The sequence below is a fragment of the Rhinopithecus bieti genome, unplaced genomic scaffold (assembly GCF_001698545.2).
Source record: "Rhinopithecus bieti isolate Rb0 unplaced genomic scaffold, ASM169854v2 scaffold_38761, whole genome shotgun sequence".
NCBI classification, from domain to species: Eukaryota; Metazoa; Chordata; class Mammalia; order Primates; family Cercopithecidae; genus Rhinopithecus; species Rhinopithecus bieti.
Window position 1 is genome coordinate 132177 of NW_016816177.1, and position 26395 is coordinate 158571.

A 26395-nucleotide genomic window follows, 5' to 3' on the forward strand; every position below is an offset into this window, starting at 1 on the left:
TTTTCCTGGTGTTAATCAACTGGTTTTTGAAGAACTGCTGTCAGTAAACCAAGTGTGGTCTGGGTCAGGGACAGGAAAAAGGGAAATGGGGAAAAGGAGAGGAGGCTATGTGGATTAAGGAAATACAGTCATGTGGATTAGGATTTGTAGAGGATATTAAGTGAGAGACTGGGTTGAAGTCTGGCCCAAAGGCAATGGTCCCTGTGGGATCTTCAATAAAGAGTGAATAGAGCTGGAGGAGACAGGGGCCGAGAGTTTGTGTTTTATGTGTGAAGAGGAAACTAAGTCTCGGAGATTGTGAGCGCTACAAAGGGTGAGTGGGGCATAGCCTGTGATTTTGAGAGACTCTAAGAGTATAAGGGCTGTGGCTGCTGTGGCGCACAGGCATGACGGCCAGCCCAGGACTGTAAGATTAAGCTGTTTGGATAGAAAGGGTACTGGTCGGGGGCCTGGTTCCTTAGTAAGAATTCCTACAGCGCAGCCCTGTGTTTTTGCTGTGTGAAGGAAGGACGGTTGGGAGGAGTCGGGAAGCGCTCGAGTAGGGGCTGTCTCTCGGGCCTTTTTTAGAGAGTAAAAGGAGGGGCGAGGGAAGGATTTAGGATCTATGGGTTCAGCTAAGTTTCCTTTTGTGAGTTTGTGGAGTGGTTTGGTCAGGATGGCAAAACCTGGTATCCAAAGGCAGAAGTATCCAACAACACCTAAGAAGGAGAGGAGTAGTTGTTTGGTGGTGCTGATTGGAGTTTGGGCAATTAGCTGAATACGGTCTGCTGGAAGTGCATGCCTATGCTGGTGGAGGATTATACCAATATAAGTAACACTAGGGGAAGAAATTTGAGCTCTGGAGGGGGATACTCTGTACCCCTTGGAGTAGAGGTGTTGAAGAAGCAGGATAGTGTCTTGCTGGGAAGATTGATAAGACAGGCTGCAAAGAAGGTCATCCACGTATTGGATGAGATGGGAAACAAATGGATGAAAAGAAAGCAGGTCATGGGAGAGGGCCTGGCTAAAGTAGTGTGGGCTCTCTCTGAAACCTTGGGGCAGGACAGTCCAGGTGAGTTGTTGGGACTGGTGGGTGTCAGGGTCAATCCAAGTAAAGGTGAAAAGAGCTGGGAAGAGGGATGTAAAGGGATGGTAAAGAAGGCATCTTTGAAGTCAGTAACAGAATAATGAGTTGTAGAAGGGGGTATTGAGGATAGGAGTGTATAAGGGTTAGGCATGATAGGATGAATGGGGGAGGACAATCTGATTGATGAGACGAACGTCTTGGACTAGCCTGTAGGATTTATCTGGTTTTTGAACAGGTAGGATGGGAGAGTTGTAAGGGGACTTGGTGGGGACTAAGAGGCCATGCTGTAGTAGACGAGTAACGACGGGCTTTAGGTCCCTTAAAGCCTGTTGTGGGATGGGGTATTGGCGTTGAGCAGGGCCATGTTTCAATGGGATGATAAGGGGTGAATGGTCCATTGCAAGGGAAGGAGTGGAGGTATCCCATACTTTAGGGTTGAGGTGGGGAGATGAAAGGGGAGGTTGTGAGGGAGGTTTGGAATTGGATAAAAGGGTAGCTCTGAGATGTGGCTGTAGTCCAGGAATAGGCAGGGAGGCGGATAATGTAGTTAAAATATCTCGGTCTAATAAGGGGACTGGGCAGGTGGGGATAACTAGGAAGGAGCGCATAAAGGAGTGTTACCCAATTTGGTACCAGAGTTGGGGAGTTTTAAGGGGTTTAGAAGCTTGGCCGTCAATACCCACAACAGTTATGGATGGGGGCAAGGGAAACAAGCCCTTGAAAAGAAGGTAATGTGGAGTGCGTAGCCCCCGTATCAGTTAAGAAGGAGATGGACTTACCCTCCACTGTAAGAGTTACCCGAAGCTCAGCGTCTATGATGGTCCAGGGGGCCTCTGAGACATTTGGGCAACATCAGTCTGCAGCTGCCAAGCCAAGGAGATCTGGGAAGGAGTCGGTTGGGGAGTTTCGGGTTTGAGCGCCAGGATCTCTGGGAGTGGTGATGAGAGTCAGGCAGTCCGACTTCCAGTGAGGGCCCACACGGGGCATGGCTTAGGAATCCCGGGCTGTGGGCATTCCTTGGCCTAGTGGACAGGTTTTTGACATTTGAAGCAAGGTCCCGGGGGGGCAGTTAAACGCTGCAGTTTGGACACCTTGAAGTTTTTGCTGGTAGGCGGTGCAGCTGGGGTTTGTCTTAAGGCGGAGGCAAGCATTTGTCATTCTGAAATGCATGCTGCTACCTGGCAGCCTCTTCTCTATTATTGAACACCTTGAAGGCAGGGTTGATTAATTCCTGTTGTGGGGTTTGAGGGCCAGACTCTAATTTTTGAAGTTTCTTTCTAATGTTAGGAGCTAACTGGGTAATACAATGCATGTTAAAAATAAGGCAGCCTTCTGGCCCTTCAAGGTCTAGTGCTGTATGTCGCCTGAGGCTGGCAGCTAGATGGGCTATAAACTGAGCTGGATTTTCACCTTTGTTCTGAGTGGTCTCCTTTAGTTGTCATAATTGACGGCTTTATATGCAGCCTTCTGGAGCCCTTGAACTAGGCAAGGGATCATGTAGTCCCACCTGGCTATGCCTTGGGCCCCTGCCTGGTAGGACCAGTGGGGGTCTTCACGGGGTACTGCCCTAGCACCTTCTTGGAGGCCAGGCTCAAAGCTCCGGCGGTCATCAGCATAACATTGAGCTAGGGTCCAAAGTGAGGATCACATTTAAGTCATTCCAAGTGAGATTATAGGACTGTGTTAAGTATTGGAATTCTTATATATATTTGGTGGGGTCAGACGGAAAAGAGCCTAAATGCTGACTGATTTGGGAAAGGTCAGACAGAGAGAAAGGGACATGAACCTGGACTGTTCCTTCGGCTCCTGCCACCTCTCAAAGGGAAATTGCTGGGCAGGGGCAAGGGGGTCGGCCTCAGGGCCAAATTGTAAGCCAGAGCAGGTGTGAGGAGGAGTGGTAATGGGAGGCGCATAAGCGGGTGGGTTGTGGGTAGAACTGGGTTCTGAGGGGGAATTAGGGCCGGGTTCGGATAGGTGTCAGGGGAGAAAGATTGGAGGGGTTAACAGACAGAGGAGTCAGCATCCTGAGTGGAAGAAGGAGGGGTAGATGGAAAGGAGATAAGGAAAATTTGGGATGGACCACATTGGGAGCAGAGGCTAGGGAGAGATCGTAGTGTAAAAACTGCCGGGATGTAGGGTACCTCAGACTGTTTGCCCATTTTGCGACAGAAGTTGTCTAAGTCCTGCAAAATAGAGAAGTTGAAAGTGCCATTTTCTGTCCACTGAGAGCTGTTGTCTAATTTATATTGGGGCCAGGCCATGTTACAGAAAAAATAATTAGACGTTTAGGCTTTAGATCAGGTGAAAGCTGAAGAGGTTTGAGGTTTTTGAGGACACAAGCCAGAGGGGAAGGAGGGATACAGGGCGGGAGGTTGCCAATGATGGAACCGGGAAAGTTTGAGGGATAGAAAGAGACAAGGAAAAGAGCAACCACTAGGATCCTCAGTGGGCATCCCCAGCGGAGGTCCCGGGTTGTATGGCTGGCAAATGGCCAAGGCTGGTATCCCCGGCATTGACCAAACACGGAGGGGAGACTGTCTTCCCAACAAGAGTCCGTGACCAATGTTGGATTTAGGAAACAAGAGGAAGGTTCCTTGTCTCAATTTTGAAGAGAGAAAAAGAGGGAGAGAGGTGAGGAGAGACCGAGGCAGCTTCCCCGATCCGTAGACAGAGGTGGGAGTGTTCTCGGGACTTGTCTGAGGTCCTGAGGTTGAGGGAGGTCTCTTCTATGGAAGAGCGCGGGGAGGATGGGGAGAGGTCTCCTGGAGGAGTTCCCCTATCCCGGGCTTTCGGCACCAAATGTTGTACACGCATGTAATTGAGGAGACAACCTGAGCAGGCTAAGCGTGAGCAACAAGGCTGTTTATTCACCCGCGTGCGAGCAAGCTGAGTCCTAAAGGGGAGTCAGCAGAGGGTGGTGGGATTGGAGATGGTTTTATAGATTAGGGGTAGGCAGTGGAAAGTTACAGTTAGGGGCCAGTTTTTGCAGGTAGGGGAAGAATGTCGCGAGGTACATTATCACGAGGTTACAGAGCACAGTGTCACGAGGTTGATTGATGACTTAGGGTAGAGCCTGTTACAGTGGTAGAATGCCACAAGGTTGGCTAATCAGCTGAGACAGGTACTAGCCATTTTTCTTCTTTCGTGGTTTGCCTGTTGTCCCAGACTTTCTGGCTGCAGGAGACCTTCTGGATGTGTATGTGTGGGTCACAGGGGTCACAATGACTTGACCATGGCACAGCTTGCTCTCAGGGGACCTTACAATTTGGTCATAAAATTCCTAGATCTGCCACTTCTTCTTTCCAGTCATGGGAATCATGGTTTTCTCAGGTGTAAGCGGGAACAATCATTGCTTGCATGGCTTTAGAACACTTGGCTAAGGATCACATAAGGTACTGCATGTGAAAACATGAAAGACATTCGGCCCTGTATGTTCTAGTGACTACCTAAGGGTTTTTTTTTTTTTTTTTTTTTTTTTTTTTTTTGACGCAGAGTCTCGCTCTGTCGCCCAGACTGGAGTGCAGTGGCCGGATCTCAGCTCACTGCAAGCTCCGCCTCCCGGGTTTACACCATTCTCCTGCCTCAGCCTCCCGAGTAGCTGGGACTACAGGCGCCCGCCACCACGCCCGGCTAGTTTTTTGTATTTTTTAGTAGAGACGGAGTTTCACCGTGTTAGCCAGGATGGTCTCGATCTCCTGACCTCGTGATCCGCCCGTCTCGGCCTCCCTAAGTGCTGGGATTACAGGCTTGAGCCACCGCGCCCGGCCATTTATATTCTTAAGAAGAAAAAAATTGTGCGTGTCTCTAGGGATTTGTGTGTGTGTGTGTGTGTGTGTGTGTGTGTGTGTGTTGTTGTTGTTGTTGTTGTTGTTGTTGTTGTTGTTAGACAGAGTTTCATTCTTGTTGCCCAGGCTGGAGTGCAGTGGCGCGATCTTGGCTCACCGCAACCTCTGTCTCCCAGGTTCAGGCGATTCTCCTGCCTCAGCCTCCCGGGGAGCTGGGATTACAGGCGGGCACCACCATGCCCAACTAATTTTTTTTTTTTTTTTAAAGTAGAAATGGGGTTTCTCCATGTTGGTCAGGCTGGTCTCAAACTCCTGACCTCAGGTGATCCACCTGCCTCGGCCTCCCAAAGTGCTGGGATTACAGGTGTGAGCCACCGCACCTGGCCTCTAGGGATTTTTTTTAAGGACAGTATATATGCAAAAATATGAAGGCCTTAAGAGAAAATGTAGTTTGTTTCTAAACTGTCCCAAAGTCACCTATTTTATGGTGTTTTCTCTGGAAAACAACCAGGAAGGTCATAATCTCTCCTCCTTGTAAGTGAGAAGCTGAACCAAGTGGCTCTTATTAGAAGATAGTCTCAACAATTCAGAATTCAGATAGCTTAATTAGAAGATTGCCTAAAATGTGACCAGGTTTTTACTTTTAAAATAAAACCTTTTCTTTTATTCTACAATATTAATGTAATTAAACAAACTCTTAAATAGCGTATTGCTTGTTCCATGCCAGGCAGTGTTCTGAGTGTTTTATCAGCATTAACTCATGTAGTCCTCCTGCTAACCCTTGAGGAAGATAGGACTATCCCCACTATTCGACAGAGGAAGGCACCGAGGCTGCCCAGGGCTGACCCCCCACCGGACCTAACTACAGTCTGAGCTCTGTGATGACGGAGGTAATGAGGCCTCCCGTCCCTGAGGTTCTGGTGAAGGAGCCAGACACCAGAGAAGCAAGTGCTGAGGGCTGTGAGGTTGTGGAGGCATTCTAGGACACCTGCCTCCATGGTCACTTCTCTGCCATGTTTAGTGCTAACAGTGAATTGTAGAATACAGTACTTTTGTTTTATTCCATGCAAGTCTACAGCTCCAGTTAGTGAAATGGATCGTACATACAGAAGATAAGGACATCAGAAATTGAAGAAAAATGAGTGACCTTCCGCTCCCTTGGGTTGAGAGTTGCTTCGTTGCACAAAGGAGCATCAAGAGAAGCAAGTTCTGCAGTTACCCATATTTACCTGTCACAAAACCTGCTTTGCAAGGCTGTCATCAGCTAAAACCCAGTGTCTTTTGATAGAAGGAAAAGACTAGTCTTTTTGAACTTTTGGGACTATGCTTGAACCAATAAGTCATTGATTTATTGTTGAGAGATTCTTCTTCCCACTTTATGGCAACTGTATATAAACAGTTACGAGTATACCTAATGAATGATAGGAAGATTTGTAACATGCTGATTTTCATCAACTGGGTTAACTCACTCTAAAGTCCTGAAACAGGGTCATACTCAGTTTTACAGTCTCATCATTCATCACTGAAAAGAGTCATTTAGAGCTAAGAAGTCTACAGAATGATTTAAAATCCCTTTCGTGGTTAGCAAAAATAGTTTGTATACATAGCATGTTTTTTTTTTTTGAAATGGAGATACCAAATGAAAGCAAACCATTGTGGCCCGGGTTGTCCTTCTGGCTGAACTGTGAAGGTTTGTGGCAGAAATTTTCAATTAGAAGCACCATTATAATTTGAAGGAGGCCTCCTACCTAGGAACATGGGAGGTGGCAAAGCGGTTGCCCTCAGAGAACAGTAATGAGGATGAGAAGGAAGACACACCCAAGAGTAACCCATGCTCAGCTACTTGGCTGTGTTCCTCTTTCTTGCTAGATTTTGCCTGAAACCTTTTCTGATAGCATCTCTCCTAGAGGGTGGCTGTCAGACAACCTTGGATTTCGTGTGATCGTAATGTCAGAGATCTTATACTCGAAGATCACCTGGGATATGTTCTTCTAAACTCTGTGTGTTGTAAAGTCCCACATTTATTTAATATTGGTATAATGAAAAGTGTCCATTTTATAAAATAACGATAACCAATTGGTAATGGAAATCAAATGATATTGACTGTGTTAACATACAAATAGGAAGAAGCATGCCACATATTTTATCACTATTTGATAGGAATGAAATTAATAGTTCATTTTAACAGTTCTGTAACATTCTTTAGGAAGTCTGTAAATACGCTGCCTCCTGCCAGGCCGTCAGCCCTCTCTGCTGCCCCTAGCTCAGGAATGCCCAGACCACCTGCCATTGCCCGTGCTTGGGTTCTCATCAGTAGACACACCACGGCTCCCTCATCCTGGGTCTCAAAATCCAACTCTGTGGGCTCCTTTCTCGCATAGCGCTGTAAGACTGGAGGGGCCTGGCTTCTTTGAGCCCTCCCCACACAGGGCCTGTCATGAAACTCTGTTACCTAGTCCTCCAGGCTTGGGTCCTGCCATAGTTAAAAGAGCTAAAGGAATTTTTTTAAAAATCCCTTTCCCTCCTTGATAATGCCTCATTTTAAGACTGCTTTAAACTTTTAAGATTCTAAACTGGCCAGTGGCCTGTTTATTCTAAGCATCACTGGTCCTCCGTCCGAGGGCATGAAGCCTCATGGTTCAGTCTGAGAACTAAAAGGCTGTGAGGAGGACCAGGCGCCGTGGCCCATGCCTGTAATCCCAGCACTTTGGGAGGCGGAGGCGGGCAGATCATGAGGTCAGGCGATCAAGACCAACCTGGCTAACACAGTGAAACCCTGTCTCTACTAAAAATAGAAAAAATTAGCCTCGTGTGGTGGTGGGCGCCTATAGTGCCAGCTACTTGGGAGGCTGAGGCAGGAGAATGGCGTGAACCCGGGAGGCGGAGCTTGCAGTGAGCCGAGATCGCGTCATTGCACTCCAGCCTGGGTGACAGAGTGAGACTCCGTCTCAAAAAAAAAAAAAAGCCGTAAGGAGCTATGATTTCAGAGGAAAATAATAATCAGTCTAATAATTATAATTTATCCTCATTATTATGTCAACATCCTCCTTATGGTACATCTATAAAAGGACTATATTTCCTTTTGTGCTAGAAATTTGAATTATTATTCATTACACTTGTAAGAAATTCAGACAGAATCCCAGCCCCAAAAAGTGATGGGAGGTGCCACTACTAAATGCTGACACAGATTGTTAGAGGAGTGGTCACTGGAGTTCTAGTAAGTGTCACCTTCTTGATGCAAAGTATACAGAGTTCTTTTTGCTAAAATGCAAATAGACATTAATAAGTTAACATCAGACCTTGGTGAGACCTCAGTGGTTTTGGTCAAGGGCAGTTAATGCAGGGAAACTTGGTAGGCCTTGAAGTCTTACAGTAGACTGACATCAAAGCATAACCCGAAGTTGGAACTGCCCCAGTAACACATTTTGCAGATAGATGAGTAGCTGATTTAGTTCATGTATTTTAGAAGTTGTATGGGCCTGGAATTATTTTAATAGATCTTATATAATCTATCATTTAAAAACAATTCCATTTGGCCATAAGGTGAAAGTACTGATAATTATACTGCTTGTGTTCTTTTATTTATTCTTTAGTAGAGAAAAAGAATTATAAGACAGTTTAACCATTTAACTTTTTTAACTGAAATAGATGTTCATTTGGATTTGGAAGACCGCCTGGCAAAATTTATGAAGACAGAAGAAGCCATTATATACTCGTATGGATTTGCCACCATAGCCAGTGCTATTCCTGCTTACTCTAAAAGAGGGGACATTGTTTTTGTGTAAGTAACCTTTACCTAGTTTTCTAATAGCAATTCCTTTGAGATAATACTGATCGTCTTAGAGAAATACTTCATTAGAAGTTATCTGCATAAAATAATATTGCTTTTTGTTGTTTTTCAAGAAAGTCACCTCACCAAAAGTTTCAAAATTTGTGAAACCTTCACTTAAAAGATGCTTAACGGTGTCTATAGTCATTTATCTGCCATGATAATTATTTATTGATATCCGGATGAGGACAGCTATCTGCCTTCTTTGTGCAGCCCTGTGGCTGTGTGTTATCCTAATCCGTGGTCACCACCTCACGTTGTCACTCAGACTGCCCGGCAAAGTCTCTCCATGTCTCATCACCCGTTCACCGCGTCTCCTGGCCTCAGCCGATCTTGCTTCCTACCATATTGAGGATAGAGGAGCCATGACTTGGACACTTTCTTGACTACCCGCAAGTGGATCTTCACACTCGCTGCTTGTCCTGAATGCATGCTATGGAGATTTATTGTGAACGGCAGAGGGCAGCCAAGCAAGGGCTGGCAGCCTCCAGGCAGCTGATTAAACCAGTCAGAAGCATCTGTCGCCCCAAGCCAAGCCCGTGTCATCCTTTGAGTGGACTAAAATTTGGGTCTCAAATTTACTTTTATTTTCTCTTTTCCTTTTTTCTTTTTTTTTTTTTTTTTGAGACAGAGTCTCACTTTGTCACGGGGACTGGAGTGCAGAGGCGCAATCTCAGCTCACTGCAACCTCCGCCTCCTAACTTCAAGCAGTTCTCCTGCCTCAGTCTCCCAAGTAGCTGGGATTACAGGTGCCCGCCACCACTCCCAGCTAATTTTATGTTTTTTCCGTAGAAACAGGGTTTCACCGTGTTGGCCAGGCTGGTCTCGAACTCCTGACCTCAAGTGATCCACCCACCTCGGCCTCCCAAAGTACTAGGATTACAGGCGTGAGCCACTATTCCTGGCCTTTTTTTTCTTTCTTTCTTTCTTTCTTTTAATTTTTTAATTTTGAGACGGTCTTTCACTCTTGCCACCCAGGCTGAAGTGCAATGAAGTGATCTCGGCTCACTACAAGCTCCTCTTACTGGGTTCAAGCAATTCTCCTACCTCAGCCTCCCAAGTAGCTGGGATTATGGGCGCCCGCCACCATGCTTTGCTAATTTTTTTTATTTTTATTAGAGATGGGGTTTCACCATGTTGGCCAGGCTGGTTTTGAACTCCTGACCTCAGGTGATTTGCCTGCCTCAGCCTCCCGAAGTGCTGGGATTACAGGCTTGAGCCACTGCGCCTGGCTTCCTCTTTTCCTTTTTAACACCATAGCCAGAGTAATCTTTTTAAAATGTAAATCCTATTGTGTCACTTTTTATTTAATACAATTTAAAGCTTCTGTTGTTGCTAAAATGAAGACCCAAGTCCTTTGTATGATCTTGTGAGCTCTGCACCGCTTTTTCAGGCTTATTTTGTACCACTTTCCTGAGGTGTTTAAGCTGTAGCCTTGCCAGCCCTGTACACTAGTGTCCTCTCACCTCAGGACCCACACACATGCTTGTTCTGACTAGAACACTGTTCCTCCTCTCCTTTCCTACTTAACCTTCTCGTCCTGCAATACTTCTGCAGGGAAGCCGTCCCACACCTCTCAGAGCAGGTCAAGACCCCTGCTGCATGTGGACACAATCTTACAGCCAGAGAGAATTTATTGTTCTTGTTTATCCATGCTCACACAAGCACTCAAACTGCCTCTCAAGGTCACCCTGCTTCTCAAGCCTCCCTCCCACACACAGACACACACACTCTCTCACACACACTCTGCTCTGCTCATTTGCTTAATACTTAACTGTACTTTTATTTTGTAGAACTTGTAATAGTTTATAATTTTATATCTGTGTGGTTATTTGCTTCTGTTTCTTGCTGGGAGCCCATTACTTAGAATAGTATTTATCATTTAGTAATGGTCAATAAACACTAGTTCAGTAAATGAATGAAAGGAAGCTGGAGCTCAGAATAGGGGCCAGATAACTGTATGGTAGAGCCTGGCCTCCCTCAAGCCCTGCACTGGCCTCTTACTTACCACTCACCATTGGAACTCTTGCTTGTGCAGCAACAGAACTTTCTATCACAATTACTACAGAGCTGACTCTACGTGGGGCTTCTGCAGTACATGTGACCCATTCCTCACTATTGCCCTACAACAGTCTAGGAGCACTACAGCAAATGTCCTGGGTCTAAGTAGTATACTAATGTGAGCATAAAATGAATATTTTATTAATTTTGGCACATAGTTTAAGAAATAATGTGGAAGACTCATCACTAACTGGAGCGCCATTGACTTAAACAGTGTTTCTGGGTTTTTAGTAAAAGCAGAGACAGCTGCAGTGTCATTCAGTGTCACTTTATACACAAGCACCCCACTATAAATTATTTTAAGTTCAGAAAAGTTGCTGGTTGCTGGTGAACTCATATGCTTCCTTTGATAAATACATTCTGGTTTTTTTTTTTTTTTTTTTTTTTTTCTTGCAGGAAAAAATGCGATAAATTACCTTCCCTGTTTTTTCCCCAGTGTCTTAAAACTGATTCCAGTGAGTTGCTAACCTGTTTATTCTGCTACATAATTTTAAATATTCTATCTGAAATGTATTTGAATGTATGAGTGCTAGAGGTAAACATGGTGTTTGGTAAATTTGTTTTGATAAATTTTGTCAGGCATAGACACTGTCTAATGCTTCATTTCCTTCCTTTCAGTAAACAGTGTTAATGCTTTGCCGATAGTGGGTCTCAGCACAGTGGTCATTCATGGACTTAAGTCTGTCCTATCACTCCTCTAAGTCTGTGTTCATGCTGCTTCACAGATCTTTTAAAATTAAACTTTTACATTCAGATAATTGTAGATTCAAAAGCACTTGTAAGAAATAATACAGAAATCCTAAGTGTCTTCCAGTGGGGACCTCTTGCAGAATGAACAGTTTCACAGCCAAGATATTGGCTTTGTCATTGTCAGGATGCAGAACATTTCTGTCACTACAAGGATCCTTCATGTTGCCACACCCACATTCCTCCCACCTGCCCACTCCTTAACCCCTGGCAACCACTAATCTGTTCTGTTTGTTAATTTTGTCTTTTTAAGAATGTTATACAAATGGAATCATTCAGTAGGCAACGCTTTGGGGTTGGCTTTTTTCATTTGGCGTAATTCTCTGATGGTTCATCCAAGTTGTTTCTTGTATCCAGAGTTGGTTCCTTTTGATTGATGAGTATTATTCCATGGCATGAAGGCACCACCATTATTGAAGTTACCTATTAAAGACATCTGAGTTGTTGCCAGCTTTGTGCTATTATAAAAAAAAAAAAAGCTGCTCTAAACATTCATGTACATTCATGCTGTGTGAGCGTAAGTTTTTATTTCTGTGGAATACATGCCAAGAAATGCAGTTGCTATGTTTATAGTATTGCACAGTTTTTAAAGGAACTGCCATTGTTTTCCAAAATGTCTATACCATTTTATGTTCCCATCAGCAATATATGAATGACCAAGGTTCTCCACATCTTCAGAGGCATTTGGTGTTGTCACTACTTTTTTAGTCAGTCTGATAGGTGTGTGGAGAAATTTATATTTTTCTGATGACTAATGATGTTGAACATCCATTCATATGCATATTTGCCATCTCTTCAGTGAAATGTCTTTTCATGCCTTTTGTCCATTTTCTAGTTGTATGATTTGTTTTTATACTGAGTTTTGAGAGTTCTTTATACATTCTAGATCGTAATTCTTTATCAGATATGTGGTTTGCAGATACAAATTTTGATGTCCACATATTCATTGATAACATATAGAGATGAAATGGATTTTTTGTGTGCTGATCTTATATCCTGCAACCTTACCAAACTCACTTAATTAGCTCTAGGAACTGTTTTTCTAGATTGCTTAGGATTTTCCATGTAGACAGTCATGTCATCTGTAAATAGTTTTATTTATTTTCTGATCTACTTACTTTTTATTCCCTTTTATTGCTTTATTGCACAGGGAAGAACTGCCAGGACTGTGGTAAGAGTAGTAAGAGAAGACATTCTTGCCCTGTTCCTGATATTAGAAATCATTTACTCTTTCACCAATAAGTATAATGTTAGATGCAGATTTCTTACGATGCGCTTTATTACATCCACTTTCCTGCACCTCATCCTTTTTTTCTGAGCATTTTCATTGTAAATTAATGTTGAATTTGGTTACTTTTTCTGTATTGGTTGGTATGATCATGTGATTTTTCTTTTTTAGTCTGTTAATGTGGTGGGTAACATTGATTTATTTTCAAATATTGAACCAGCCTTGCATACCTGGAATAGACACCACTTGATTATGGGGAATAATTTTTTTTTATAAAAAGCTAAATTCTATTTGCCAATCTTTCGTTAAGGATTTTGAATCTGTGTTCATGAGGGAGACTGTCCTATAATACACTTTTTTGATACTTACTTTGGTTTTGGTCGCAGAATAACACTTCATAGAATCAACTGGGAAGTGTTCTGTCTTCTATTTTGTGGAGCTATTTGTATAGAATTATTTTTAATTATTTAATTGTTTGGTAGAATTCTCCCATGAAACCATCTGGGCCTGGAGATTTCTTTTTTGCAAGTATCTTAAATCTGAATTCAGTTTCCTTAGTAGTTATCAGACTGTTCAAATTATCTGTCATATTGAGTGAATTGAGGTAGTTTGTGCTTTTCAAGGAATTGGTCCATTTCCTTTTTTTTTTTTTGAGACGGGGGTCTCACTCTGCCGCCCAGGCTGGAATGCAGTGGCCGGATCTCAGCTCACTGCAAGCTCCGCCTCCCGGGTTTATGCCATTCTCCTGCCTCAGCCTCCCAAGTAGCTGGGACTACAGGCGCCCGCCACGTCGCCCGGCTAGTTTTTTTTTTTGTATTTTTTAGTAGAGACGGGGTTTCACCGTGTTAGCCAGGATGGTCTCGATCTCCTGACCTCGTGATCCGCCCGTCTCCGCCTCCCAGAGTGCTGGGATTACAGGCTTGAGCCACCGCGCCCGGCCCATTTCCTATAAGTTGTCAGATGTATATGTGTGGTGCTGTTCATGGTATCCCCTTATTATTCTGATGTCTGCAGAGTCTATAGTTATATACTTTGTTTCACACCTGGTATCGGTAGTTTGCGCCTTTTCTCCTTTTTTCTTTGTCGGTCTTGTTAGAGGTTTGTCCATTTTATTGATCTTTTGAAAGAATCAGCTGTTTGTTTCATTGATTTTTCTCTTGTATTTTTCTTGTCAGTTCCATTGATTGATTTCTCCATTATTTCCTGCCTTCTGTTCACTTTTGATTTATTTTGTTCTTTTTCTTGATTTTGAGGTAGGAGCTTAAATTATTAATTTGAAACTTTTTCTCTTTTCTTGAATGTTCATTTAGTGCTTTAATTGCCCTCTCAACGCTGCTTTAGTTGTGTCTCACAAATTTTGATGTGTTGTGTTTTCATTTGTATTTAGTTCATTTTTGTTTTGTTTTAAGAAATAGGGTGTCACTGTTTTGCCGATTGGCCATGAACTCCTGAGCTCAATGGATTCTTTTGCTTCAACCTCCTGGGTAGTTGGCACTACAAGAACACACCACTGTGCCCAGCTTAGACTTTCCCATTGACCTAAGGATTATTTAGAAGTGTATTTTCTACTTTTCAGGTGTTTGGGGACTTTAAATTTGTTGTAGTTTGGTTTATGGCTAATACTGTAGTCTTTTGGAATATGTTACATGGACACTTAAAAATATGTATTCTGCTGCTATTTGGTGGCGTGTTCTAGAACTGTCAAGTCTTTTCGGTTGATGGTGTTTCTGGGTTCTTCTGTCTTGGTGATTTTCTGTATAGTTCTTCTATCAGTTGTTGAGAAGGATGATGAAGTTTTCTTTTTATTTATTTTTTTTTTTTTGAGGCGGAGTCTCACTCTGCCACCCAGGCTGGAGTGCAGTGGCCGGATCTCAGCTCACTGCAAGCTCCGCCTCCCGGGTTCACGCCATTCTCCTGCCTCAGCCTCCCGAGTAGCTGGGACTACAGGCGCCGCCACCTCGCCCGGCTAGTTTTTTGTATTTTTTTTAGTAGAGACAGGTTTCATGGTGTTAGCCAGGATGGTCTCGATCTCCTGACCTCGTGATCCGCCCGTCTCGGCCTCCCAAAGTGCTGGGATTACAGGCTTGAGCCACCGCGCCCGGCCAGATAATGAAGTTTTCAACTGTAATTGTGGGTTTGTCTATTTCTTCTTTCAGTTTTATCAGCTGTTGCACCTCAAATTTTTAGCTTTTTTGTTTAGTGCATATTTAGGATTGCTAAGTTTTCTTGATGAATTGACCCTTTTGGCATTTCATAATGTTCTTCTCTGTCTCTGATAATTTTCTGCTTTTTGTGTATGTGCTGCCAAAGCAAACACTCTGATAATTTTCTTTGTTCCAAAGTTTACTTTGTCAGATGCCCTTTTTATTTTGTATATTATATAGTTGTGTGTATATATCTGTATTTTTTACTACCTATATTGTTATATTTGAAGTGAGTTTCTTACAGACAGCATATAGTTGGGTCATGTTATTTAATTTATTCTGCCTGCCTGTGTTTAAATCATGTACTTGTACATTTACATTTAATGTAATTATTGATACAGTAGGGTTTAAGTCTGTTAAAACAAAGTCTGCCATTTTGTTTTTTGTTTCTTGTCTGTTCACTCTACTTTGTGTTTATTTTCTCTTTTCTGCCTTTCTGTGGGCTAATGGAACATGTTTTTAGAATTTATTTTTTCTTTGTATAGCTTTTTTTAGTCATTACTCTGAGTATTACATTACACGTATACTATAATAAACTACTGGTGTCATCATTATACCAATTCAAGTGTAGAAACTTTTACCTTCCTTTACATTCCTTTATTTCCCTCATTCACATTATAATTGTTTTAAATATTTCCTATACATACAGTGAGAACCACATCAGTGTTGTAATTTTTGCTTTAACTGTCCAAAATAATTTAGAAAACTCCAGAGGAGAAAAAAAGCCTAGTGAATTTGCCCATATTTTTTACTTACTGTACTTCTTCCTCCTTCCTGATAATCTAACAGTCTTCTTTTATGGCTTTTTTCCTATTTAGAGGACTTCTTAGGCCATTTCTTTAGGGTAGGTCTGCTAGTGACAAATACTCTTCATTTTTCTTAACGGAGAATGTCTTGATTTCACCTTCATTACTAAAGGATATTTTTGCTGGTTATAGGATTCCGGGTTGACAGTTATTTTCTTTCAGCATTAGGAACACATTGTGATGCTTTTTTTTTCCTGGTGTCTGGTTTCTGATGAAAAATCTCCCATTATTCAAATTGTTTTCTCTTTGTGTAAGGTGTCATTTTCTCTGGTTGCTTTCAAGATTTTTTTTTTGTCATTTGTTTTCAGAAGTTATCTATGATGTGGCTTGGCAACTATTTGTTTGCATTTGCCCGTTTGCATTTGCAAAGCGTCCTGCTTGGCCTTCCCTGACAATACCCTAGGAGGGGCGTCGCCTTGTTATAGCCTCTGAAGGGTCAAAGTCTAGGTTCCCTGCTCAGCCTTGCTGACATGGATGGGGCTGGGTACCCCTCATTTTTTTCTGTAGTGTTTGGCTACAGTAGAATAGTTATTATCTAAAAGTTTTCTGGTTAGCTGGGCTGCCAGTATTACTTCTCAGGGCAAAATAATGGTAGAGTAATGTGTCAGTCAAATCACAGATGCCACTGATCGCGAGGCACACCAGTATTTTATGTTTCTTACAAAGAGAAAATATGTGAATACACTGATACGTCATCCATAGTAAGATGCATGCTGATTTCAGAGAGGTTAATACATAGTGAGAGTGTGCTTCTTGGAACAGATTAAGTATGGTAGTTATGTGAAAAGGACTTGTGGATGAAGCGCACACAATGATGTATAAATATTCGAACATGTTTTATTTATTTGCTATGCTCATGTTAACAATCACTGATTGGTCAGCTTACAAAAACAAGCATTCCTTTTTGAGAATCTTGACAAGACCCTTTAAACTCAATTTGGTGGATCTCTTATCCTTGCAGAGACAGAGCTGCCTGCTTTGCTATTCAGAAAGGATTACAGGCATCCCGTAGTGACATTAAGTTATTTAAGCATAATGACATGGCTGACCTCGAGCGACTACTAAAAGAACAAGAGATCGAAGATCAAAAGGTATGATTCTTTTGAAGAAAATTATACAGTTCTTTTGTACTTTCTAACCAGCTAAATTATATATGAAGTGGTAATTTGTCATGAAAACTTGCCTGTGGATCACTTTTGGATATTAAGAAGAGTGTTCCTGCTTATTAAATGTACTTCGTATTGGAGAGCCAAGTCTGATTGTAATTGCCTTGTCATTGCCATAATTACATATAGCAAATTGAGGGGAGGTAATCCAAGCAGCTTTCTAAGAGATCAAGAGAGGCTGAAAAACAGCATGCGCTTAGTGAGGCGGGGAGATGTCTACTCATAGCCAGGCGTAATGACACCAAGACTTACTAGCCTTTAATGACATGTACCTAGTGAATTCACAATAGACTTATTCATACCAGAATAAATCATGTATCAATTACATGAGGAAAGAAAGGCAGCAAGCTTATTATATTAATATATGAACAAAGTGAAGCCCTTTCTCCCCACCCCACCTCTATCCTGCTCTGAGCAGCTGCTGCCTGTGGGAAATGACTGCCCCTAACATGGTCTCCTTCCAGCTTGCAGCCCTGGTTTCAGCTCTTTCCTCTCAAGAACCTAACATAACCTCAGGTGATGGTGGTTTGGAAGTAGCTCATTGGTGTTCTGATTAGAGTGAAACAGAGGAAGTGTGTTCAGAGCATCGTTGTTAAAATTATAATTTATTTTCCCCTGATGACATGGGTAAGTAAAGTAGCTCAGGTCTGTGGTTCTGAGCAGGGCACCATGATGTGTGTCTTCATCTCAGACACAGTTTCAGGTGGACTTTGCCAGTGCAACTCATTCATAACTAGAATAAATTATAAAAATGCTCATCACATTTCTTAATTTTGTGTTAATTTTCAATTTTCCAAATATTTGCATTATTCATTTAGGATTCTGTCATCTTTGTTTAGGTGTCAGCCTAAGTGCATCACTTCATGAATATACACATTCTCATGATGAATATGCATGATCTTGCCATTTTATACTAAATCTGCTGTAGGCTAATGTTTCACGTTTACACAATTTAGAAAAATCTATAGGGAAAATCTGAAAACTGAGCCCATTCCACTGGTTAATTTCTTTCTACAAAGTATAAAAAGATGTTTCTTACGATTATGCAGTAATAGAATGCTAGTCTATTCAGTAATAGAACTGCAGTCTGCTGCCATTTGTTTTGCCAAGTTGGTATTATATAAATTTGGAAAACATCAGATTCAGGTTTTGTATGTGCTCTTTTTCTACAAGATCCGTAAGCCATAGAACTTTTTTTTTTTTTAATGAGCAACAACAAGAAATAAAATCAAATATCTTGAAACTTATTTCTACTTTATAATTTTTACTTTTTTACTAATTTATATTTTTCTTGATGAGAGCAAGCTTTCTAAGTAACTTTACATTTTGGTTTTTAGAAATACTCATTTTCAATTTTATTTTCACATAAATAATCTGGTCATTAACACTTTGAATGTTTTCTTTGTCTATTTCCCAAGTGCTGTGGTTCATAGATTGTTTTTAATCCCTTTTCCTACAGGGTCCTTTTTTTTTTTTTTTGAGACGGAGTCTCTCTCTGTCGCCCAGGCTGCAGTGCAGTGGCCGGATCTCAGCTCGCTGCAAGCTCCTCCTGTCCTGCCTCAGCCTCCGGAGCAGCTGGGACTACGGGCGCCCGCCACCTCGCCGGGCTAGTTTTTTGTATTTTTTTAGTAGAGACGGGGTTTCACCGTGTTAGCCAGGATGGTCTCGATCTCCTGACCTCGTGATCCGCCCGTCCCGGCCTCCCAAAGTGCTGGGATTACAGGCGTGAGCCACCGCGCCCGGCCTCCTACAGGATTCTTTTGTGCCATGTTAATTCTTCTTAAAGAATGGTCAGTGGATATGAGCAGTAGTTCATAAAAGGAACACACGTAACTATGAACAAGTGAAAAATAGCCTAGCCTCACTAATAATTAAGGAAATTAGGCTAGGAGTTTTGCCTGTTAAATTAGGGCATGTTTTTAATAGTAGTAGTCAGTGCCAACACAGATGTGTTGAGACAAAGAGTCTGTGACTCGAAAGAGTTTAAATTGGCACTTCTTTTCTAGAAGGTAAATTGCAGATACATTCCAGGATCCAAGTAATTCCATGCCCTTTGACCCATTCCTGTGGTGGTGTCTTTAAAAAATTATCAGAAATGATGTCACATATTGAGGGATATTCATATTGTGATATGAAAAAGCAAATAAGGGAAACAACTAAATCCAACATTAGGGAAATAGTTAATTAGTTTATGGTATATCCATAGGCAGAACATCTCCATTAAAATCATGTAATCCGAGATAATTTAGAAATGCTCACAGTATAATGTTTTTAAAATCAGGTCCTAAAACTGCAGTAAAATCCTGATTCTGAACAAAGTAATTTATATGTTTATGCAAGAAAGACAAAAATTATCACCATGTGGTATGATTAGCTAATTTATTTGTTTTTTGTACTTTTCCATTTCCCAAAATTTGAATATTTTAAATCTAAGAAAATGTTTTCCTTAAAGACAGGCAGGGGTAGCATGCCCTGTGTAGAAATTAGGGTGGCACCTCTTCATCAATCACTTCTAACATATTGCTAGCTCCTCAGCTTTCAGTTGTGAATTGACAGAGTAAAGATGATTGAGCAACATCAGTGATGTATACTTTTTTATTCCTCAACAAACTTTTTTTTTTAGTGCTACTGCTGTGGGTTGTAAAATACTCCTTAAAGCATTGCTCTGATACTTTCTAATACTGATCATTTCTAATTGTCCGTTGGAACAGAAGCTTAGAGGCAAGAAACCTCTGAGTAAGAAGGTTATAGCAAACTCTAGCTGTGGATCTCAGGGTTTTTTGCAGTCCCGCACACCTGAACCAGGTACAGTTTCATACATGTGAGAGATTTATTAGTGACTTGCTCTGAGCGGAGTGTGTGAAGGTGTGTGTTTTTTGAAAAGAAGACCTCGACTGGGTGCAGTGGCTCACACCTGTAACCCCAGCAGTTTGAGAGACCAAGGTTGGTAGATCAAGAGGTCAGGAGTTCAAGACCAGCCTGGCCAACATGGTGAAACCCCATCTCTACTAAAAATACAAAAATTAGCTGGGCGTGGTGGCAGTTGCCTGTAATCCCAGCTACTTGGGAGGCTGAGGCAGAGAATTGCTTGAACCTGGGAGGCGGAGGTTACGGTGAGCCGAGATGGCGCCACTGCACTCCAGCCTGAGTGACAGAGCGAGACTCCGTCTCAAAAAAAAAAAAGAAAAGGAGACCTCTCTACCCCACAGCCTAGGAACATCATTGGACAAGGTCATAGTCAAATTTTACTTGATCCGATAATAGATCAGTGGGGAGTGAGGAAGGAACAGGGTTGCCCCTTGTTTTGGGAGGTGAAGGAAAGCATGGTTTGAGTTTTGTAACTTTTTGTTATGGAAAAATGCCAACATAGAAGAAGGAAACACAGTGGTATAGTGAAGCCCCCCATACCCTTCTCCCAGCTTTGTTACCAGCATTACATCATTCTTGTGCCATCTGTTCCTCACCCCATCTTCATGATGATGATCTTCATTATAGTTGTTCTGGGTAAAATTGACAGACCTTGAATCATATGAATACAGCCATACAATTTTAACCAGTGATTATACCCATGTAACCCAGGAATGTCGGCCCCATTATGATGTAAAACATTCCCATTTCTTTACAAAGTTCCCTTAGGCCCTTTCCCAGTTGGAGGGTTGAAGGGTTTTGTTTGTGTTTTAATATTCTCAGAGTGCCTAATTAGTTTGTGTGTGTGTGAGGTCATCCAGCTAATGCTGTGAGCTGAAAAACGTGTCTGAGAGAAGATAGCACTGTTGTTCGTCTCAAAATAACCCGTCACAAACACTGAGCTTTCAGTTCATTCGGAATATTTTTTTAGGAATACATCTTGGAAGGTGAAAGTGCTGGGGAATATGTAACAGATCTTGTCTTTAGAATTACTGAAATGTCAGATGTCTGCTTTTTCTCTTTTAAAGAATCCTCGCAAGGCTCGTGTAACTCGGCGTTTCATTGTAGTAGAAGGATTGTATATGAATACTGGAACTATTTGTCCTCTTCCAGAATTGGTAAGCAACCATGTTCAGTCATAATTTTAATATTTGGACTATTTGACACAGGTGCCTTTTGTTTATGACCACTTTTAGTGTATAATATCTGCGTTGCTTTGCACATTAGGCCTCATAAGCATAGTTTGCTCAGATCAGGGAAAAAGAACAACACACTGAATGCCAGTGCTGGCCTTCACAGAGTAATCAGGAGTGCTCGGTTGCCCAGGCTGAAGTGCAGTGGTGTGAACCCAGCTCACACTGCAGCCTTACCCTCCTGGGCTCAAGTGATCCTTCCACCTTAGCTTTCTGAGTTAGCTGGGACTGCAGGCACATGCCACCGCACCTGGCTAATTTTTCCCTTTTTTGTGGAGTCGGGGCCTCACTGTGTTGCCTAGGCTGGTCTCAAACTCTTGGACTCAAGCGATCCTCCCGCCTCAGCCTGCCAAAGTGCTGGTATTACAGGTATGAGCCACCACGCCTGGCCAAGACTTAGCTTTTTTTTTTTGAGATGGAGTCTGGCTCTGTCGCCTGGGCTGGAGTGCAGTGGCCGGTTCTCAGCTCACTGCAAGCTCTGCCTCCTGGCTTCCCGCCATTCTCCTGCCTCAGCCTCCTGAGTAGCGGGGACTACAGGAGTCCGCCACCACGCCCGGTTGATTTTTTGTATTTTTTTTTTTTTTTTTTTTTTTTTTTTTTTTTTTTTTTTTTGAGACGGAGTCGGCTCCTGTCGCCCCCAGGCTGGAGTGGGCAGTGGCCAGATCTCAGCTCACTGGCAAGCTCCAGCCCCTCCCAGGTTTACGCCATTCTCCCTGGGCCTCAGCCTCCCGAGTAAGCTGGGACTAACAGGCACCCACGCACCTCGGCCCGGCTAGTTTTTGTAATTTTTTTAGTAGAGACGGGGTTTCACAAACGTGTTAGCCAGGGATGGTCTCGATCTCCTGACTCGACGCGCCGTCTCGGCCTCCCAAAGTGCGTGGGATTACAGGCTTGAGCCACCGCGCCCGGCCTTTTTTGTATTTTTTAGTAGAGACGGGGTTTCACCGTCTTAGCCAGGATGGTCTCGATTTCCTGACCTCATGATCCACCAGCCCCGGCCTCACAAAGTGCTGGGATTACAGGCGTGAGCTACCACGCCCAACCTTTTTTTTTTCTTTTTTTTTTTGAGACAGACTCTTGCCCTGTTGCCAAGCTGGAGGGCAGTGGCACCATCTTGGGTCACTGCAACCTCCGCCTCCCTGGTTCAGGCAGTTCGTTCTCCTGCCTCAGCCTCCTGAGTAGCTAGAACTACAGGTTTGCGCAACCACCCCCACCTAATTTTTGTATTTTTTAGTAGAGACTGCGTTTCACCATATCGGCTAGGATGGTCTTGATCTCTTGACCTCGTGATACGCCCGCCTCGGCCTCCCGAAATGCTGGGATTACATGTGTGAGCCACCGCATTGGCCCTACTTAACTTTTAAGATCCAGCTTTGGCCGGGCGCGGTGGCTCAAGCCTGTAATCCCAGCGCTTTGGGAGGCCGAGACGGGCGGATCACGAGGTCAGAAGATCGAGACCATCCTGGCTAACATGGTGAAACCCCGTCTCTACTAAAAAAAAAAATACAAAAAACTAGCCGGGTGAGGTGGCGGGTGCCTGTAGTCCCAGCTACTCGGGAGGCTGAGGCAGGAGAATGGCGTAAACCTGGGAGGCGGAGCTTGCAGTGAGCTGAGATCCGGCCACTGCACTCCAGTCCGGGCGACAGAGCGAGACTCCGTCTCAAAAAAAAAAAAAAAAAAAAAGATCCAGCTTTATTTAGGTGAAATCAACGTGTAAAATACACCTACTTTAAGTGTAAAATTTGATAAGTTTTGACAGATGTATATACATCTCTATCACCATAACCATCACCACCATAGTCAAGATACAGAACATTTTTATGTAAGAAAATGTTTATCTAGAAAGAATACTTTATCCAGAAAGCTTCCTGATGCCTCTTTGTAGTAAGTACCCATATTGACCCCAGGCAGCCATTAATCTACTTTCTCTTCCTGTAGATTAGTTTTACCTTTTATAGAATTGTGTATGAATGAAAGCATAGCTTGCTTTTTTTGTTTGTTTGTTTGTTTGTTTGAGACGGAGTTTCACTTTTGTTGCCCAGGCTGGAGTACAATGGCACGATCTTGGCTCACTGCAACCTCCGCCTCCTGGGTTCAAGCGATTCTCCTGCCTGAGCCTCCCAAGTAGCTGGGATTACAAGCATGTGCCACCAGGCCTGGCTAATTTTGTATTTTTAGTAGAGACTAGGTTTCTCCATGTTGGAAAGGCTGGTCTTGAACTCCTGACCTCAGGTGATCCACCCTCCTTGGCCTCCCAAAGTCCCGGGATTACAGGCGTGAGCCACCGCGCCTGGCCAGAACTTAGCGTTTTGGTAGTGAAAGCAACATAAGTGTTTTTAGAAACCATGACCATTGAAATTTCCTTTATTGAGGTGAAATTCACATAACACAAAGTTAACCAATTTAAATTGTACAGGACAGTGACATTTATTACATTTACCATGTGTGCAATCATCAACTCTAGGTCAAAAACCTTTTCATGACTCACAAAGAAGACCTCAGACCCATTAAACAGTCACTCCCCATTCTCCCCATTTTCTTCTCCCTCTAGCTCCCAGCAACCACCAATCTGCTTTCTGTCTCTATGGATTTACCTTTTCTGGCTATTTCTTATAAATGGTATCATATAATATATGACCTTTTCTTTCTGGCTTCATTCACTTAATGTTTTTAAAGTTCATTAACATTGTCAAACGTGTTTTTCTGCATTTATTGGGATGATCATGTGGGGTTTTTTCCCCTACATTCTACTAATGTGTATGTAATACATATTTTATTTTTCCATGTTGAACCACCCTTGCATTTGGCCATTGAGATTTTAATCTAGGAGTCTATTAATTGAATAAGGATTCAAAATAAGATTTCATATGTTATTTTTTAATTTTTTCACTATTTCTGAAGAAATTTAAATATATTTTAAGTGTCAGTAGAAGAGATGTATTTGTTTTCTTCTTTCTGTTTTTGTAAGAGTGTCAACGGTTGATGGAATAATGTGAGGGAGGTAGTGAACCAGAAGGTACTAGGACATATATTATAGGACTACAGTAATGAAGCAGTACTGATGGACAGATACACAGCCAGAGCAGTGAAACTAAAGATGAAGTGTAGGAACAGCTCAAGTGTAGGTAAGCACTGAAGCTGGGCATGGTGTTTCACACCTTTAATCCCAACACACTGGGTGGCTGAGGTGGCAGAATCACTGGAACCCAGGAGGTCAAGGCTGCAGTGAGCCATGACCCTGCCACTGCACTCCAGCCTGGGTGGCAGAGCAAGACTCTGTCTCAAAAAAAAAAAAAAAAAAAAAAATCAGTATTGTGCTGTCTGTTGTTAAGTTGAATCATTTTAGACCATCTAAAGTACAATTGATTCTCATCATTCACTCTACTTAATATTCTGTAAAGTTGCCATGAACACTGGAATAAGAAAGACTGAACTATTGCTGCTTGGGCAAATAATAGGGTTAGGTTCCTCTGAGCCTCTGGTTACAACATTTTCATCAACCAGTTGACACAAAACTTGCTTTATGTGTGTTTTTGTTCAAAGGTGTCTTATTTAAAGTCTGTTGATTAATTACACTACAACTCATGCCTGAACAAAGCTTCTCTAACACACAAATTTTCTCCATGAGGGACATCACAGCCTTCGTGCACTAGGAGTAGTAGATGGCACTTTAGCATGACACTTGGGGGCCACTCTAAATAGCAAAATCACCAACAAAAAACACAGAAGTCCAAAAAAAGTGGCAATAAATAGACCTTCCATAGGGTAGTTATTCACAGGCTCAGAGCTGAAGCAGTTGCCCGTTCACCCTCACCTGGGGAAACACATGTCAGGTAATTCAAATTCTTCACTGCTCTGCACATGCACATGTCTGTGATGATAGGAAAAAAGTGTCGATTTGGAGGTTGCAAATACATTTTTTAATAAGTAGATGAATTTGCACATATAGAATTCACAAGTATTGAGGGTCAGCTGTACATGCTTTTTAATCTTATTTTTTTTCTTTATAATATGTTCTATATGATGCTAATCATTAGTGTCTTAACCTTTATATAACACTTAGGTTAAGTTAAAATACAAATACAAAGCAAGAATCTTCCTGGAGGAAAGCCTTTCATTTGGAGTCCTAGGAGAGCATGGCCGAGGAGTCACTGAACACTATGGAATCAATGTAAGTTCCCCTTTTTAAGAATGTTTCCCGTCTTATAGGAGACGTGTAGTTCCATTCTGCTAGGCATATATTATTATAGGCACAAGACAGCACTCCTTATCCGTTTGAAGGGTCACGAAACTTTGGTGTCTGTCACCTCAGTGAGCCCAGGATGGGTCTAGTCAGCCAGAAGAGGGAACCCCATCTTCCTTCTGAACTTACTAACCCAGAATGGGTAGTCATGGTTTGTGCTGTGTTTGCAAAGTTGCATTTGAATTGGCTTTTAATGTCTCTTCTCTAGAAATGGTTAAATGTTGCCTTCCAATTATTTCTTAAAATCACCAAGAATTTCCTGAGTAGTCTTTTCAGAAGTATTCATGACAGCAGAGAAACGGTATTTAAAAATCTATGTTCTATATAATATGTTTGTGAGAGGTAGATATAGTTATGCGTGTGTGTGTATGTGTGTGTGTCAGAAACAGCACTGGCATGTTCAGCAAAACCTCTTAAAGTCCCAAACAGTGAGGTGTCATGTTTCCTTTTCTGAGGGAAATGGACCCAGACTGCCCACAATGCCTAGTGGGTTTTGCTCCTGGAGCCTCAGGGGCAGAGGAAGTCAGCCAGTCTTCAACAGCTGTATTACCAACCACCAAGTGAAGAGTTACAGAAAGCTTTTTCTCCAAAACATGCGCATAAGAGCTGTGCAACTTATGTTACAGAGTTGAAATATAAAACACAAATTGCCTTAGATTATCTACATCCCACTACCATGTAGTCCCAGAAAAAAATGTAGAGCAGAGTGAATATCCTGACAGGCTGGATGTAAGCACCTCCTCTAAGGCAGACTGACATTCAGCAGTTACATGCACCGAGGAGATAAATGGAATAAATGGAAGTGTAATTCAAGCAAATTTAGCAGTACACTACAGCCTTTTTTAAGGCATGAAAATTTTTATGAAGGAAAAAACTTGAACTTCACTGTTGTAGTTTTCTGAATGCTTCCAGCAGTTGTCACTGAGGAAATACTCACAAGTGCCTGAGAGTAGAGAGCGGAATGTGTGGGCTTTATTTGGATCCTGATTCAAACAAATGCTGTTAAAAGAAAATTTGATGAGACAGTCAGAGATAATTTGAACACTGAATATTTGAATATATTTAACATCAAATTTACGTTTAACATTTAAAACTTGTTAACGTCTTAAGTATGATAGTAGTTTTGTGATTATGCTTTTGAAAGAGTTGTTATCTTTCAG

The 26395-nt window shown here is 42.3% G+C and overlaps 1 protein-coding gene across 1 annotated transcript in view; it reads left to right on the forward strand.

The window, feature by feature from the left end:
• SPTLC1 (serine palmitoyltransferase long chain base subunit 1) overlaps nt 1-26395 on the forward strand; it is an 82435-nt gene that overhangs the window by 38534 nt on the left and 17506 nt on the right. The window contains exons 6-9 of the mRNA XM_017854452.1: nt 8500-8632; nt 16688-16817; nt 20828-20917; nt 25056-25163. Coding sequence (XP_017709941.1) covers nt 8500-8632; nt 16688-16817; nt 20828-20917; nt 25056-25163 — 461 coding nt within the window. The remainder of the gene's footprint in view (nt 1-8499; nt 8633-16687; nt 16818-20827; nt 20918-25055; nt 25164-26395) is intronic.